The following is a 17,855-nucleotide window of genomic DNA, read 5'->3' as shown; positions in this document are numbered from 1 at the left end:
CATTTCAAGTCATCCATTCATCAAGTATTTCTACAGCAACTGTTCTAAGAGCTTGAAATACACGAGTGGACAAAACAATTAAAGATCTCTGCCCTGTGGAGCTTATATTCAAGTAATTCTGATTAACTCGTGCTTCCATTTTCTCTTTGTTTCATCTCTTCGTACACTAAAGAAGGCAAATTTCATATTCAGGTAAATTAGGTGCAACAGTCCCAAACTAGCCAAGGTGCGATTCAGACCCCTCAGCTTAGGGTCTGCAGGGCTGGACCACAGAGAAGAGTCATCCCCACGTCCTAGAAGGGCGAGCAGCGCGTTACCATGGAGACCGCGGAGTGGAAAAACGCAGTCCGCGCTCCAAGGCTAAGCTCCGCGTCTACGAGTTCTGGGTGGGGTCGTAGGTCCTTCGACCTCACCTGGGGGCCCTTCGGGCTCCTTCGGCCCCACTACTTGGAAGTCGTGACCCGAAAGGCTGGTGGAGAAGCTGCGGTCGCCGGAAGGTCTGTGCCGCGGCGTCCGGGGTCCAGGCCGGGAGCGGCTCGCGAGGCGTCTGGGGCGGGGCGGGGCCTGCGGCGGGGTGGGGTGTAGGAGGGGGTCCCACCTGCCAAGGCATGTTTTTCTTTTCCTCTTCTCGTCTGTTTTTCTCTCCTCCTCTTGCTCCTCTGCTTTAAGCCGTCCTTTAATAATAAACATTATAAATTTTATTTGGGAAACACTTGAATATAGCGTGCTTATTCTGGGTCAGGTCTGTTTGTAAGTGCTTTGTGTGTATTAACTCATTTAATCCTCAATCCAATGGGTTAGTACTATCATTATCCCAATTTTTAGATGGGCAACCTGAGACCTAGAGAAGATAAACTTGCCCACGGTGTCACAGCTGGTAAGTTGAAGATAGGAACCCAAGCATTTTGGTGCCTGCATCTGTTTTCTTGAACAGAACACTAGACCGCCTCCACTAATCCTTAAATTTTGATCAGAGCTTTAACTTTCTTCTTCTCTGCTAATTTCTTTTCCCTTTAGGCTACGCGATTCTTTAGTGATTTTTAATTATCGATGTGGAACTGCTCCCATTCTTGGATCCTTCTCTCTCTTTCTCTTTCCTTTCTCCGACCTTTTCTTGCAGGCTAATAATGTGAAATGCAGAGTGGGGCCTCTGAACTTTCCTCGAATCTAAAGAAATACTATCGATGGATGCAAAATGCAGAGCATTTCCTGCCCCTTGGCTCAAAATGTCAGCAACTCTGGAGAAGGCACTTATCTTTGATCAGTGTTCGCAGGGGTGTGGCTCACTTGAGGAGTCCTGTCCCCTTGAGAGGCAGGCCCTGGACGTCCTACCTGGAGAGAGACAGGACTGGATGTGGGTACATGACTCTCCTAGCAGAGAGGTCATAGAAGTGAGGAGAGATGGAGAGCGAGATCTGGATGGAGAACAGGTAAAAGGAGGAAGTGTCTCTACTGGCCAGGGGAGAAAAACAGTGAAAAATGTGAATTTCTTAATAGCTAAGGGAAGTGGGGGCAAAGCTCCTGAACTGAGATTCTTCCTTAACCTCTTTGTTACTGACTGTATTGTATTGATAGTCTTTATAGTTGCATGCTTTTGTAGGGAAGTCTATATGCCATCTCTGTCTTTTAAAATGGAGTGAAAATTGGATTGTCCCTATCTCTGCAGTCCAATCAGACTGCTCTTCATGCCTTTCCTGGGATTTTAAGTCTAACATCTGAACATTTCTTCCCTTTTGATGACATTCTCACATCTAGGCTCTATCCAGTGCCCAGGAAGGGCAGAGCTTGGCACGTGAGAAGATTTTAGCATCAACCTTGGATTCACCAGTTACCCAACAGTGGCCCACAGTCATCCAGCCTGAAAATGTCATTCCCTTTTCTTGGGTCCTGCAAAAGAGAGGTGGGGAGCTAGCAGTCATCCTGTTTATGGGGGGCAGTTCAGTAGAAAATGAGCTAGGGCATGGTACCAAAGAACTAGTTTTTAGATGTTATACACCTGAGTATTTTTTAAATAGACCTAAGCGAACATTGGGCTGTCCTCTAAGTGACTGAAAGCCACTCCTTAGCTGTTCCTGAAGCAGTTCCACCCCACTGTGGCTCAGGAGACTGGCTACCTTATCTCCTGAGGCAGGGGTCAGCAAGCTCCAGCCTGCAGGCAAAATGGGACCCATCACTTGTTTTTGAATGGCCCCTGAACTAAGAAGGGCTTTTACATTTTTAAATGGTTGAAAAAAAACACAAAAGAATTATAATATTTTATTACATTTAAAAATTATGAAATTTCTAATTTCAGTGTCCATAAATTTTATTGGAGCACAGCCATATTCATTTGTTTATATATTGCTTTTGTGCTATGACAGCAGAATTGAGTAGTAGTGACAGAGACTGTATGGCCTTCAGACTATAAATATTTACTAACTGTCACTTTATAGAAAATATTTTCCAATTACTCCCATCCTGGAGTGATCCACAGCCCATTCTTAAAAGTTGCCATGGAGATTGAACTTCCTGTTCCCAGCTGTTCCAAGCTTCATAGCTCTGTACTTATCCTCCTTTCCCCCAGAAAGCTCTCTCTGGGCAGCGTGATCCGTCAAGAAGGAGACGAGGAGACCAGTCTCTCAGGCTACAGCTTGGGGCAGTACTTGTGAAACTTCCTGGGTCAAATCTCTAAATATTAAGAACTTACTTGCATCCAAAGTCTGGATCTACTCATGAACCGTTGGGAAGACTGTCAGTGGGCCTGTAAACTGATTCCCACCCACAGTTAATAGGAGCTGTCTTCCCCAGGCCATCTTCATCCTTATAGTTCTTCTGTCCATAGAAGGCCTGGGAATGGCTGTCCCTTACTTGGCTTGTTAGATTAGTTTAGGTAGGGATCTCCTACTTAGATCCCTGGCTCTGGGCAGTAATAGAGAAAAAACTAGGCCTCAGGGTGAAGAGGGAAAGGAGTTGTCCCACTCCTACTAGGGGCTGCCATTGGTGGGGAAGTAGGGAAAGAACAGAGATAAGTTTGAGGAGAGGTATAGGGCTACATGCCAGGAACAACTTATATGATCCTGGTGTATCCTCATAACACCCCTTTTGTCCGATTAAGAAACCAAGACTCAGAGAGGTGAGGCCAGTTTAATTAGTTTGTATAGTTCTGTAGGCAGAGCCAAGACCTGAACTCCTGTTTCTCAGCTTTCAAAGGTCTGCTCTTTCTACTGATTGTATAGACTGGGTTTGGAATTTGCAGAGGGTGAGCTATTCACCACTGTCTTAGGCCTTTTTCTTACCAATTTATAGTTGAGTTTGGGAAATAACTCCCAGTTGGTGAATCACCTGATAATGTTATATGTATTGTTTGGGAAAAGTGCAGAAAGATTAGGAAAAGTTAAATGTTTTTCCTTGAGTAAGAGGAAAGATGTAACTTAAATGGGAATACAAAAGTGCTGCAATCACTGGGATTTGATGGAGTCACCCCAGGAAGGCAAGGTAGAGCTGAGGAAATGCCTATAAAAGAGGCTTGGGGAGAAGGTTAAGAAACTGTTATAATAGAAAAATCAACTTTTTTTTAATTAAATTTTTTCATTCTATGTGTTTATGGGGTACAGTTTATTGTTTCAGTACAGGTATGTATTGTGTAATGATCTAATCAAAATAGTTAACATATCTATCGCCTACACTTTTATCATTTGATCCTCTTTTCTGGCTATCTTGAAAAAAATCAGCTTTGAACTACCTCAGGTCAGTGTGTGTGGATTTGTTACTATACTAATGTTTGCTATGGAGGTCCTGCCTACTCTACTTTTAACCAAGGAATTAGCTATATGGCTTGTTAGATTAGTTTAGGTAGGGATCTCCTACTTAGATCCCTGGCTCTGGGCAGTAATGGAGAAAAACCTAGGCCTCAGGGTGAAGAGGGAAAGTTGTCCCACTCCTACTAGGGGCTGCCATTGGTGGGGAAGTAGGGAAAGAACAGAGATAAGTTTGAGGAGAGGTATAGGGCTACATGCCAGGAACAACTTATATGATCCTGGTGTATCCTCATAACACCCCCTTTGTCCGATTAAGAAACCAAGACTCAGAGAGGTGAGGCCAGTTTAATTAGTTTGTATAGTTCTGTAGGCAGAGCCAAGACCTGAACTCCTGTTTCTCAGCTTTCAAAGGTCTGCTCTTTCTACTGATTGTATAGACTGGGTTTGGAATTTGCAGAGGGTGAGCTATTCACCACTGTCTTAGGCCTTTTTCTTACCAATTTATAGTTGAGTTTGGGAAATAACTCCCAGTTGGTGAATCACCTGATAATGTTATATGTATTGTTTGGGAAAAGTGCAGAAAGATTAGGAAAAGTTAAATGTTTTTCCTTGAGTAAGAGGAAAGATGTAACTTAAATGGGAATACCAAAAGTGCTGCAATCACTGGGATTTGATGGAGTCACCCCAGGAAGGCAAGGTAGAGCTGAGGAAATGCCTATAAAAGAGGCTTGGGGAGAAGGTTAAGAAACTGTTATAATAGAAAAATCAACTTTTTTTTAATTAAATTTTTTCATTCTATGTGTTTATGGGGTACAGTTTATTGTTTCAGTACAGGTATGTATTGTGTAATGATCTAATCAAAATAGTTAACATATCTATCGCCTACACTTTTATCATTTGATCCTCTTTTCTGGCTATCTTGAAAAAAATCAGCTTTGAACTACCTCAGGTCAGTGTGTGTGGATTTGTTACTATACTAATGTTTGCTATGGAGGTCCTGCCTACTCTACTTTTAACCAAGGAATTAGCTATATAGAAGCCTATGAGGTATTTGGATTGGAAAATGCTTGCAAAATCTTTCTGCTCTTTACTTTTATTTATTTATTTATTTATTTATTTATTTATTTTTTTAAAAAGATGACCGGTAAGGGGATCTCAATCAACCCTTGGCTTGGTGTTGTCAGCACCAGGCTCAGCCAGTGAGCAAACCGGCCATCCCTATATAGGATCCGAACCCATGGCCTTGGTGTTATCAGCACCGCACTCTACCGAGTGAGCCACGGGCCGGCCTTGCTCTTTACTTTTATAAAGTGACATAAAACAGAACATAGTGATGATGAATAGAACAGTTATGCCTAAATAGCTTGGCTGTTATTGCAAGACTTTAGTTCTAAAGATTAGCTTATAGTTTATTGAGAAGGAAGGAATCTATGCTAGCATAGATATTTGAGGGAAGAGTCAAGAATGCCATGGTTTCTCTTGTTCAAGATAAATTAGGCTGAGGTGTAGTGGAGGCCATGGGGAGGCTACCAGGCTGGAGGAGTGAGTGTCGCCTAGGTGATCTCAGCCTTCTTGTGGCACTTCTTGTTTCTAAAACTGGTACTCTTCATAGATAGAGTGGTAGATGTGCAGGTTTAGATAGGATCATCAGAAAGTCTTTAAGGTGTCTGTCAAAATAACAGTAAAGCTACAGTGAAGGTTCAATGGTCAGGTTATTTGCATTTGCTTCTGTATTTTGCTGCACTTAAAGGGATCACAATCTGCATATCTGACTTTTTATTTTTAGCACATTTCTGCTCTGAGTCACGTACCAACTACAGTGATTGTAGAAGCCCTGGACTTCTATAAGATGTTGGGTTGCTCTGGGTGAGAAGCACTGGTTTAGGATCATACATGACCTCTCCATCTTTCTTACCTGCCTTGTACAATCAATTTCCAAAGCCTATTAATTTTACCTTTTAAATAATTCTGAACTGTGCTCCATCCTAGTTCAAGTCACTTTTATCTCTCACCCCCATATGGCAAAGATTTCATCTTGACAGAATAATTTGTGTGAAAAAATTAACCTCTAAGAAGGTGATGAAAGATAATGACCTTTTCCTTAGAAAAAATGCATATAGGCATGTACACACAATTTTGCACATCATTTAGAGAGATTCATATGCTCCTTGTAGCCTATCCAGTGGACTTCCAGGTTAAGAGCTCCCGATTTAGAGGATTCCTTCTTGACCAACACATAGCAAGTAGAGTCTCTAGACTGCAGAAAGTTAATCACTAATGGTGTGAGTCCCATACCATTTTGCCTTTATTTTCACGATAGTCACTATAATTATGGTTATATATGTGATTGTACTCAGGAACATGAATACTGAGGGTAGAGCAGGCAACTCAGAATCTGAGATCTTTGTTTCTAATGAAAATCTTTATCTTGGATTAGAAAAGGATCTGAAACTTTGGCCATGAGGAATTTTCCAGAAAGAGAGGTATCTTGAATACAAACTATTTATTTAAATTTTTATATTGAGCACCTACTATGTGCCAGGTACATAGTAAGTAGTATGTGTTCTAGTGCTGGAAACACAACAGTGTATAAAATAAAGTTCCTGTCCTCAGGGAGCTTATGTTATGAATGCTAAAAAATAAATGTGTATGTATGTGTGTATAGAAATAAAACAGGATTAATAGTAATGAGTTTCAGAGAAGATAGAGTGGTAGATGTGCAGGTTTAGATAGGATCATCAGAAAATCTTTAAGGTGTCTGTCAAAATAACGGTAAAGTTACAGTGAAGGTTCAATGGTCAGGATATTTGCATTTGCTTCTGTATTTTGCTGTATTTCCTTAACGGCCTATTTAGTTTTTGGCAAATACCATATGAAATATCTTCATGGTAAAAAGACATGCATCTTTTTCCTATTGTAGTTACTGATTTCACCTTAAATAGTTTATTATAGAAAGTCCTCATTCAGAGAGTGTGGCTAGGGATGTAATTGTAGCAGTCCAGTTCCTTACAATGGTAGAAGATTTGGCATCCTGTTCCAGTTCAGATGATGAAGGGAGAGAGATAAACAGACTGATTATAGTTTGTGGCTAGAAAGTGTGAGAATGAATAGGGTAAGGATCATCCTGAGGAATCAAGTTATCAATTGAGGGGAGATCTGGATGTAACGTACATTATCTGAGAAACAAGAGATTAGTTTCATCAGCTGGTAAGAGGCTGTTTGGCCCCAGCGTTCAGATAATATAGGATTTCTTATTTGGAGAGTTCTGTCAGAGAATTAGACAAAGGAATAGCTGGGATATTCCATTTTCTGTTTTATAGAATATTAAATAAATGATCTAAGCCAAATGGTTTTTAAAGATAAAATAGTAACATGTTTGGTAAGAGTATATGTATTGCCAAAGGCCAGCAAAGCTGTTTGATGAAACTCAAAAGCTCTAAACTGCTGGTGGGTTTGAGGAGGCACTGTGGGCCCTCATCTGGGAGCTGCAGGTGGGCCGTTGGTCCTGTCTGGGAGTAATATCTAGAACTAATATAGGACCGATATAGCTAGGAGAGGAGAGGCCAGCTTTCAGTTAAATAAGTCCTGTTTTCCTTGTCAGCCCCTTGTATACATGAAGCTAAACAATTCATCTATTCATTTATTTATTTCTCAACTCATTTATTCACATAATTCATACACTCATTTATAGAGCATATTTTAAGTGCCAGAGAATTATGCTGGGCAATAGAATTACAAAGTTGAAGAACATTTGGCTCAGGGCACTTTAGTCTTGTTGGGGAAACAAATCTGTGATAACAATCCACTGTGACAGAAACATGTACACTGTGCTGTGGGAGTGGGGTCAGAGAATACTGCTATTCAGACTTGAAGAGAGGCTATTAGAGGGTTTCTGGATTAGCTGATAAAGCAGAGTTCAGGATCTGTGAAGATGTGAATTTGGAAATGAAAGTATGGGGTAACTTTAGGGTTTGAACGGGTTTTCTTTCTAAGTACCAGGCAATGTGAAAGGAGAATGGATTTATTGTGGATGAAGGCAGGTTAACAGTGAAGTAGCACAAAGGCCAGTGAGTGACCCTAAAGGTTCACAATGAGCTAGCCATATCAAAGGAATGAAAAAAAGAAAATTCTGCAAGGGACCTGTTGAGAAAATAGAATAGTTTAATCAGGTCCCCTCTCCTTAGGTCAGGTTGGGGGTGGTGCAGCATTCTTTGTACGCAAGTTGTGTGTGGGAGGAGTTAGTGTGCATGGGCGGCCCGCAGTTTTGCCTGGGCCATCGGCCTGGGGCATCAGCCCACACGGCCATGCTCTCCAACCCACGGCTTCCAAGGACCTGTTTGCCGATTACCTAGCTCATAGACGGGCGTGTGAGGGGTCTGGTGACCCAACCTGGCATGTGAAGGGTTTGTGACCCAGTCTGGAACACGGGCTTGAGGGGTCTGTGAGCTCCAGACCCAGCCCTAGCTCGACAATTGGCCCAGTCAACTGCAGGATTATGGGTAGATAAAAGAGCACTACAGGACCTATTAAATATGTTTTAAATTTTTGTGAGGCTTTTTGTGTAGCAAATGACTGTATCCATTACATACTACTTGTATGTAGTTTGCACCTTGGTATCTCTTCAGGTTGTAGTAGAAAAGGTATGCCATAATAGATATAGAGGGGAGAAAGTCTGATTAAAAAAATAAAGGGGGGAAATTGCTGAATACTAGGATGCAGTTGATTCCAGAAGTTTGACTTGAGAAGTCTTTGAACTTTTGTGATGGATGGTGTCAAAGGTAAACACAGCCAAACATTAAAGTGGTGAAAATAGGTTTTATTCAGTAACTACTGACAGTAGGGGAAAGAGCTGAGTTCCATTCCGATTTGGGGAGGGGGGAATACCCAGGCTACATTGAGTGAGAGAAGTGAAAAAGTACAGAGTTGGTCAGCCTAAATAAGTTGAGGTCAGCTGTGTTTGTTAGCTGGCAACTCCCAAAGTTAGAATCTTGTCCTCCCACGGAGATTGGGAGACAGAAGTCTTATCCTTCTTGATTGCATTTCAAAGTAATGGCTCTCAGGTCCTTTTGAGATACTTCTGAGTTGCAAGAGATCCATATTTACAATTGTAACCCCTTTTTGTAAATATTCTAAGAAAGGGAGGTCGGGGCTTATCACTGGTGTTGGCCAGAACAAATAGTAAAATTTACTGGCAGTGGTAAACTTTCTCAGGTTGGCATTTTAATTGGGGGGTGGGGGGAGAGAAGCGGGACGGGGTCATCCTAGGGAGACAGCCTTACGCTGCTAGAAGCCATGATAGAGTTTGGTCAAGTCTTTTAGTGCAGGGGTTTGGTTGGAGTCATTAGTGCTGAGAGTTCTGCAGTTCTCAGCAGCGGTATGTTACAAAGCAAAAGTAATGGCCTGGCCAGTGAGCTGTTTGCTTAAGGGCTGCTCCAGTAGAGCATCTGTGTGAGACTGAACAGAACTTTAGTGGGAAAGCCCTAAGCATATATATGAAGGTTAGAGATCATTTTAGTTTGTTAACACAGATTGAATAGATGATGAAAAATGAGGTGAGAGCTACCAGAGAAGCTAATTGAGTTGAGAGCAGGTTCAACATGGCAGTGGAGTTCTAGTTTCTGTTTTTAGAACACATTTGGATAGGGTTCATAGATTCAGGGGAAGAATCATTAGCAGAAGAGGGTGGTCTTATTGAAGAATTGGCCTTCATTGACTGCATTGATTACTTTCTCCTCTCTCAGCATCTGCTTCCCCTGCATCTGCCTTGGATTGTGTGAATTGTCAAGGAGACAGGACACAGGAAGAGGTACCATTGATAAACTATCCCCAGGTGAGCTCTGTTGTCCTCTCTTCTTCCTGGGAGTGATTATTTTCTCTGAATAAAGCCAGTTGTAATTTCCACCCTCAATCAAGGTGGTCTTTGACTATCATTTAAAAAATTTAGATGTTTAATCCTCACTAAATGGGGTTTATTTGATGGTTATACCCTGACCCCCTTAATGTTTTCTCTGTTGTTCCCCTCCATTCTTTCCATAATCTTAATGAGGGTGATAGCACTTTACTCTAGCAAGGTCTCCTTGTTTATTTTATTGAAGTCATTATTGTATTATTCCCGGGACGGAAACTATTTGTTGTTTCAGGAGCTGGTGATGTTTGAAGACATAGCTGTGTATTTTACCCAGAAGGAGTGGATGTGTTTGATCCCTGCTCAGAGGGACCTCTATAGGAATGTGATGCTGGAGAATTATGAGAATTTGCTTTCTCTAGGTAAGGACTCTATTCATTCTTTTTGGTTCTGCTTTACTTCTTCATGTGTCAATGCCCAGTACTAGTTTGATAAGGATCATGCCTCATCTTTTTGGCCTCCTGGGAGAAGAGTGTCTTGGGACTTTCTTCAGGTTCAGAGATAGAATTTTTTCTCTCCAGGCCTAGTTTGGTGGAACTAGGTTGTATGTGCCCATGGAGACACTGTTTCCTTTGCCATCCTTGAATTCTGGTGAAACTCATCCTTTAATTCCTCCCAGCTCCACCAGGTTAGAGACTCTCCTATTGAATCCTACTGCACATAATCCATCATAAAGAATTTCATTTTCTGTAATGAAAAGAGGGCAGCCTACCTAAATGTGTCTGCCTTTCAGGGACCAGAAATCTGATTTTCTGATTTGGTTCCCTTCATCCCTGTGCTGTGTTTACATATTTTTGTTGTTGTTATTGTTTTTTTTATTGAAGGGGGGTAGTTTGTTGAGAATAACATGTATACAGAAAAGTAACACAAGTTATAAGTGTACAGCTTGATGAATTTTCATCAAGTAAAAGCTCCCACATAACTTTCCCAGATTAAGAAACAGAACATTATCTGAACCTCAGAAGCCTGTTCCTTTGTGCCCTTTTCAGGGAATATTTTTGTCTCCCTAACTCCACTTCAGTTAGTGATTTTCGTGATTTCTAACATGATAGATTACTTTTGCCTGTTTTTAAGTTTTAGATAAATGGAATCAAATAGTATGTCCTCTTTTGTGTTTGGCTTCTTTCACTTAACATTATACTTGTAGTGTTTATTTATTTTTTTTGCCAGTGGTTGCAGTTCATTTATACTCATTATTTATATTGTTCCGTTGCGTGAAAATATCACAATTTATCATTCTACATTTGAGTTGTTTTCAGATTTGATTATTCAAAGAGTGCTGCTATGAACATTTTTGTACATGTCTTTTTGTGAAAATATGCATGCATTTCTGTTGCATTTATGACTAGGAATGGAATTGCTGGGTCATAGAATATGCCAAACAAAGTAGTTATACAAATTTAGACTCCAAGTAGCAGTGTTTGAGACTTCTAGTGCTGCATATGTTTGCTGAATCTTTTCATTTTGGCCATTATGGTGGGTGTGTAATGGTATCTCATGTGGTTTTGATTTGCATTTCACTGAGGCCTAATGAAGTTGCACACCTTTTCAAATATTTACTGGCTGTTTAGACATATTTTGTTAAGTACCTGTTGTTTTGCTGTACTTTTAATTGGTTGTCTTCCTTTTTCTTTTTGATATGTTAAGAGTTATTTATATGTTTTGATGCTCTGAGGACATTTTAATTTCAGCTATTACTTACTCTCTGCTTATCTATTCCCTCTGATCTTTATTGACCTCTTACTGACCATAAATCTAGGACTAAGCTTTGGAGTAGCTTTATTTTATTTTATTTATTTATTTATTTATTTATTTTTTTATAAAGATGACCGGTAAGGGGATCTTACTTGACTTGGTGTTGTCAGCACCATGCTCACCCAGTGAGCTAACCGGCCATCCCTATATGGGATCCGAACCTGTGGCCTTGGTGTTATCAGCACCGCACTCTCCCGAGTGAGCCACGGGCCGGCCCAGGAGTAGCTTTATTTTAATCTCCAGGTAATTATATCCTGTTACCTTCCCTATAAGGAGCATTCCTATTTCCCAAACCTGCCGTGATCTCCCAGCTGGAGCAAGGTCAGGAATCCTATGTTCTTGATCTACAGGGAGGTGAGTTAAGAGAGACTCCAAGAAGCTCCTGTGCAGTCAGCACCACGCCCACCCAGTGAGCAACCGGCCATCCCTATATGGGATCCGAACCTGTGGCCTTGGTGTTATCAGCACCGCACTCTCCCGAGTGAGCCACGGGCCGGCCCAGGAGTAGCTTTATTTTAATCTCCAGGTAATTATATCCTGTTACCTTCCCTATAAGGAGCATTCCTATTTCCCAAACCTGCCGTGATCTCCCAGCTGGAGCAAGGTCAGGAATCCTATGTTCTTGATCTACAGGGAGGTGAGTTAAGAGAGACTCCAAGAAGCTCCTGTGCAGGTGAGTCATAAAGGACCTAAGAGTTTGTACCTTATGTTCTCTCTTTCTTTATCTTGGTAACTTAAGGACACATCATATAGATCATTCCCAGTTACTAATCCTGCACTTAAAATCTTCCAGAAGGAAAAACAGAACAACTAAACACTGGAGTTTCAACCTGTCATCACTCAAAAGCATATGGATCCCTTGCTTCTGGCTCACTTTATTTTTACTGCTTTTCTTAAAAGTGTATAATTCCCCTTTTTTTGTACTCTTAAACCACTATCCTTAGTCTTCCCATAGGCCTGGTGATTGTCAGCTCTGTACTGTGGTATCTTCAACCCAATCTTCTTTGATGTTCTCTCAGCTTTGTTTTCAGAAGACATAATGGTCTACTAGAAAGTATTTTCCTGGGTGACATCTGAGGACCACCTGCATTTGAATCAGTGGGAGAGCTTATTAAAATAGAGATTCCTGGGTGTCACCAGGGGTCAGGCTGGAATATTTATTTTTATGAGCTCCCCATGTGATGTGCCCTCTAAATTTTGAGAAGCACTGTACTAGACTGTGAGCTTGAAGTGAAGGCCTGTGGTTATCCCCAGGACATGATAATAAATAGTTTATGTTTAATAAGTATTTGTTGCAGGATCACAGAAAAAGCCCATGGGTATACCAGTCTCTTATTTCAGGTGTCAGAGCTATGTCTAGAGTTTGTAGACAATATAATGTTACAATAATGTTGTGTTTATATGGAGGATACACTTAGTTTGGATTTTGATAGAGAGTTATTCATGGATATAAAATATGTAGAGTTTATGGCAGGAGAGACCTTACATTCTTGTTAGGGAAACACAATAGATAGGTGACCTGATTAAGAGTTAAGAAAATAGCATGTATAGCAATGCAATTGGTACAGGGTGAATGATAATTTCTCAGAGAATTAAAAGACAACTCAGTCCTCATTTGATCAGAGTTGTATCAGAGTTAATCAGGGGAGGTTTCCTGTAGGAGAGGAGTTTAGAGTTATACTCATATCATCTTGAAAGAAGATACTGAAAATAATCTTAACAGCTAGAAGAGAATAGGTTAAAAGTGAGGTGTATGACGGTGGGCCAGGCTAAAAAGATTTCCTTGAGTTACATTTCATTCCTGATCCCCTAAGATGGGATTATTGGAGGTATAACCTGTTTTCTAAGCTCTGTTTTGTTCAGTTTGGAGGGCACTCTAAAGTTATAAATCCCTGTCTTTTTTCGTGACCGGTACTCCCAAGCGCCGCACTCTACCGAGTGCGCCACCGGGCCAGCCCAAAATCCCTGTCTTTATTAGCTTAGACTTTTCCATTTACTGTTTTGCTACATAGTTTATTTCCTTTTATTTCTTACTTCATCTCGTTCTTTTTTGTCTTTCTTAGATAACTCTATTGCAATATTTTTTATTAAATATCTGTTGGTTCTTGCTCCATAGTATTTCAACAATTTTTAGGCTTAGAAAATTTCTCATCACAGCTCATTGTTCGTCCATGTGATCACCATTCACTTATTTTTCCACATTAGGGCAGTAAACAAGTGACATTTTCTATTTTTCTCTTTTCCCTTTCCTCCCTCCTTTCCTTCCTTTTCCTTTTGTTCTTTATTTTTTTTTAAGTGTCAAGTGTTAAGACTAAGATTGGGGGTGAGGAATCAACTGAGAAACTTGAAAAACTAAGTTTTGGAAATGAGGAGTCACACTGGGTCATCCTGAAAAATGCCCAGAAGAATCATGGTGGAAAACCCACAGGAGAAACATTGAAAATTAAGACTGGAAATTCTGGGGAGGTGAATGACAGAACTAAGAAAATTCTGATCGACGTGTCAGAACGAAAGGGTAAAGATTTAGAGGAAAATTTACATATAAGCTCAGAATATCTCATGTACAAGAGAGTTCCTAATGAGCACAGTTTCTGTGAATGTAGTGCAGGTCATGAAAATGTCTGTTGGCAGTCAGACCTCATTCTCTATGATAAAATGCATACCAAAGAGAAACCTTGTGAATGTGATGAATGTGGAAGAGCTTTCAGGGTGACCTCAGCCCTCACCCTACATAAAAGAATCCATAGTGGTGAGAAGCCTTATGCATGTGAAGAGTGTGGGAAGGCCTTCAGCCAGAGCTCTGCCCTAACCCAGCACAAAAGAATCCACAGTGGGGAGAAACCATATATGTGTGACCAGTGCCACAAAGCCTTCAATGGGAGCTCAGATCTTATTAAACACAAGAGAATTCACACTGGAGAGAAACCTTATGAATGTGGGGACTGTGGGAAATCCTTCAGGAATATCTCAGCCCTCACTGAACACCACCGAATCCACACTGGAGAAAAGCCTTTTGAATGTAATGAATGCTGGAAAGCCTTCAGTAGCAGGTCAGCCCTTTCTCAGCATAAAGGAATTCACAATGGAGGGAAGCCTTATAAGTGCAGTGACTGTGGGAAAGCCTTCAAGACCAGGAACTGCCTTACCATGCACCAAAAAATCCACACTGGGGAGAAGCCTTATGAATGTACTGAGTGTGGCAAGGCCTTCCAGTTTAGACACTGTCTTACTGTCCATCAGAGAATCCACACTGGAGAGAAACCCTATGAATGTGCAGAATGTGGGAAGGCCTTCAGTGGGAGTTCAGACCTCACCAAACACAAGAGGATCCACACTGGAGAAAAACCCTACCAGTGTGCTGAGTGTGGGAAGGCTTTCAGTTGCAGCTCTGACCTTACCAAACATAAAATAATTCACACTGGGGAGAAACCATATAGTTGTCACCAGTGTGGGAAGGCCTTTGGTGGGAAGTCAGATCTTACCAAACACGAACGAATCCACACTGGGGAGAAGCCTTATGAGTGTCAAGAGTGTGGGAAAGTGTTTAGTTATAGCTCAGGCCTTAGGCACCACAAAAAAGTCCATACTGGGGAGAAACCCTTTACATGTAATGAATGTGGGAAGACCTTTCATCAGAGCTCAGAACTTAATGTACACGAAAGGGTCCACACAGGAGAAAAACCATACAAATGTGAAAAGTGTGGGAAAGCTTTCAGAGTGAGCTCAGATCTCAATGGGCATAAAATAAGAAAGCATACTGAGGAGAAACCCCCTGAATATGAAAGTGAAAAATCATTAAGTCCAGTGTCCTTCCCTCAGTCTCATTCACACCTGCCTACCTGCAGCATTTGACACCAGGGAATCCTCACTTGTTTGGGGGAACTTAACCCTGTATAATATTGTATCCTTTGTCCTTGTATTCCCAATTGCTCTTTCCTTATCCTACTTATTCCCATAGCTCTTAATAACTTCTAGTGTACTATATACTTTAATTATAATGTTTATTATGTGTATTATCTTACCCCTCTGCTAGAGTACAAACTCCATGTGTGCAGGCAACTTTGTCTCTTGTTCACTGGTGTGTTATTGTAAGCTAGAATCTTGCCTGGTAAATGGTGGGGATGTGGTTGAGGGGGAAGGGGAGGAAGCACATTAAATATTTTTTGAATTAAATGAATTACTTGGTTTCCTTATACACTTTTTCTGGGTTCTTCTTTAGTGTTTCTGGCTGTTCCTTTCCTCTTGCCTTTGCTGACTCCTCTTGGTCACCTCTTCCCTAAGTTGTGGCTGTGCATCACACCCTCTGTTCTTTAGGCAAGGAGCCTTCATTGCTTACATTGCTCAATTGCCTATACCTTCTTCTGACCTGTGCTCTAATCCTGTTTGACTGAATGATGCTCTGCTATCACCTCTATGTCAAAAATACGTTTAATGTAAATAAACTACACACATGCTATTTCTGTATTCAGTTGGGCATTTCAAGGCAAATCATGGAAGGAGAAAAATAAATATCTGTGTTTTTACCAATTTCTTGCTTGAAAGTCTTCTTCCTTTTATCTCAACAATGTCATCGAATAATGTCAGTGCTATATTTAAAATATCTCTTGAATCCAGTTCTTACCATCTAGGTCATGCTATTGGTCTCTCTGCTTGTACTATTGCCTTCCTACAGTGTAGACTCTAGACAGACTCCACAACGCAGCCAACAGTTTTATTTAAAAATGCAAGTGAGGTGATGTCACTTAAAATTCTCCAGTGGCTTCCCATTATCCCCCCCCTCTTTTTTTTTTTTTAAAATAAAGCATTTCATCACATATGCTTCATCTCTTTCTGAACCACTTGAAAATAAGTTGAAGTTATTATGATACTTATCCCTAAACTCTTCAGCGTGCTTCTCCTGAGAATAAGGGTATTCTTTTTCATATTATCATACCTAAGAAAGTGACTGATAATTCAGTAGTACATCTAATATCCAGCCCCTATTCAAATTTTCTCATTGTCCTTGAAGGTCTTTTATAGCTGTTTTTTCCCCCATTAATCAGAATCCATATACATTGCAATTGTTACATCTTTTTAGTCTATTTTAATCTAGAACTGTTCATCCAGTACAGTAACCACTAGCCACATGTGGCTACTGAGCACTTGAATGTGCCTAGTCTGAATTGAAATGTGCCCTAAGTGTAAAATACACACCAGGTTTGACTTCAAAAGAAAATATAAAATATCTCAATTTTTATATTGATTAGTGTTGAAATGATAATTTTGGATATGTGTGTTGAATAAAATATATGTTTAAAACTAATTTCACCTGTTTACTTTTGCCTTTTTAAACATGATACTAGAAAACTTAAACTACATATGTGGCTTGCATTTGTTGCTTACATGGTATTTCTATGGGATATTGTGAATCTAGAAAATACATTCATCTTTTTCTTTCATTACCCTGACTTTTTGAAGAGTCCAGGCAAGTTGTAGAATATCCCACATTCTGAATTATCACTCTTAGGATAAGAATCTTGGTGTATGAAGTACAAAGCTCTCAAGATTGTCTTTTCCCCTTGCTGCTGCTGTAGGGAGCATCTCCTACAATTCTTCCACTTATTCCACACTGACTTCCTTGCTGTTCAGTAAACACATCCAACATTTCCTTTACAATTTCCTGGGAAGTCTCATCTCCATAATTTTTACAAGGCTGATTTCCATACTTTATATTTTTTATATTTATATTTTGTATTTTTAATATTTTATATTTGTATTTATATTTTATATTTTTATTTATTTATTTATTTTAGGTCTCTGTGTACATATCTTATACTCAGAGAAACCATCCTGACCGTCTTCTGTAAATTAGCACTTTTCATCACTCTTGCCTTACCTTGCTTTATTTTTCTTAACACTTATGACTACTTGACATTTTGTTGTATATTTGCTTACTTTCTGATTTATGGGTTGAATTATGTTCCCCCCAAATTCATATATTGAAGTTCCAACCCCCAATACCTCAGAATGTTACTTTATTTGGAAGTAGGTTCACTGTAGATGCAGTTAAGAAGAGGTCAGTAGGGTGAGCCTCAATTCAGTATGACTGGTGTACTTATAAGAATGGTATATCTGGACACAGAAAGAATGACATGTGAGGATGAAGGCAGAGATTGGGGTGACACTTATGCAAGTCAAGTGATTTCAACAATTGCTAGCAAACTTCTGGAAGCTAGGAGAGAGGCATGGATTTAGATTCTTCCTCATAGTCCTAAGAAGGAACCAACTTACTGACACCTTGATCTTGGACTTCTAGCCTCCAGAACTGTGAGGAAAATACATTTGTTTTCCTTAAGCCAACCAGTTTGTGGTAACTTGTTACAGCAGCCCTAGGACACTGATACATACCCCCACATAGTACATATATTTTCCTTTTATGTGCGGTAAGGTTTGGGATACTTTTTATTTTCTCGAGAAAG

General features: G+C 40.3%; 1 protein-coding gene across 1 annotated transcript; it reads left to right on the top strand.

Annotated features, from left to right (window-relative positions):
* The first annotated feature begins 695 nt into the window (after positions 1-695).
* On the top strand, positions 696-15,924 carry LOC103600207 (zinc finger protein 737-like). Its single transcript, XM_008584453.1, has 8 exons — positions 696-877; positions 1,121-1,430; positions 1,756-1,900; positions 9,479-9,567; positions 9,878-10,004; positions 11,671-11,781; positions 11,957-12,070; positions 13,694-15,924. The coding sequence occupies exons 2-8, from the start codon at positions 1,185-1,187 to the stop codon at positions 15,247-15,249; spliced, it is 2,388 nt and encodes a 795-aa protein (XP_008582675.1). The 5' UTR covers positions 696-877; positions 1,121-1,184; the 3' UTR covers positions 15,250-15,924.
* Positions 15,925-17,855: the final 1,931 nt, after the last annotated feature.

This window comes from Galeopterus variegatus, unplaced genomic scaffold, assembly GCF_000696425.1.
Source record: "Galeopterus variegatus unplaced genomic scaffold, G_variegatus-3.0.2 Scaffold3262, whole genome shotgun sequence".
Taxonomy (NCBI): domain Eukaryota; kingdom Metazoa; phylum Chordata; class Mammalia; order Dermoptera; family Cynocephalidae; genus Galeopterus; species Galeopterus variegatus.
Note: the sequence above shows the minus strand (reverse complement) of the source record. Positions and strands in the feature narration are given on the sequence as shown.

Bases quoted from the DNA above. Each gene is read 5' to 3' on its own strand.
- LOC103600207 (XM_008584453.1), top strand. From the start codon at position 1,185: ATGGATGCAAAATGCAGAGCATTTCCTGCCCCTTGGCTCAAAATGTCA. The intron at 1,431-1,755 runs GTAAAAGGAGGA...TCTCACATCTAG, and splicing joins GAGATCTGGATGGAGAACAG to GCTCTATCCAGTGCCCAGGA. The intron at 1,901-9,478 runs GTGGGGAGCTAG...CTCCTCTCTCAG, and splicing joins TTGGGTCCTGCAAAAGAGAG to CATCTGCTTCCCCTGCATCT.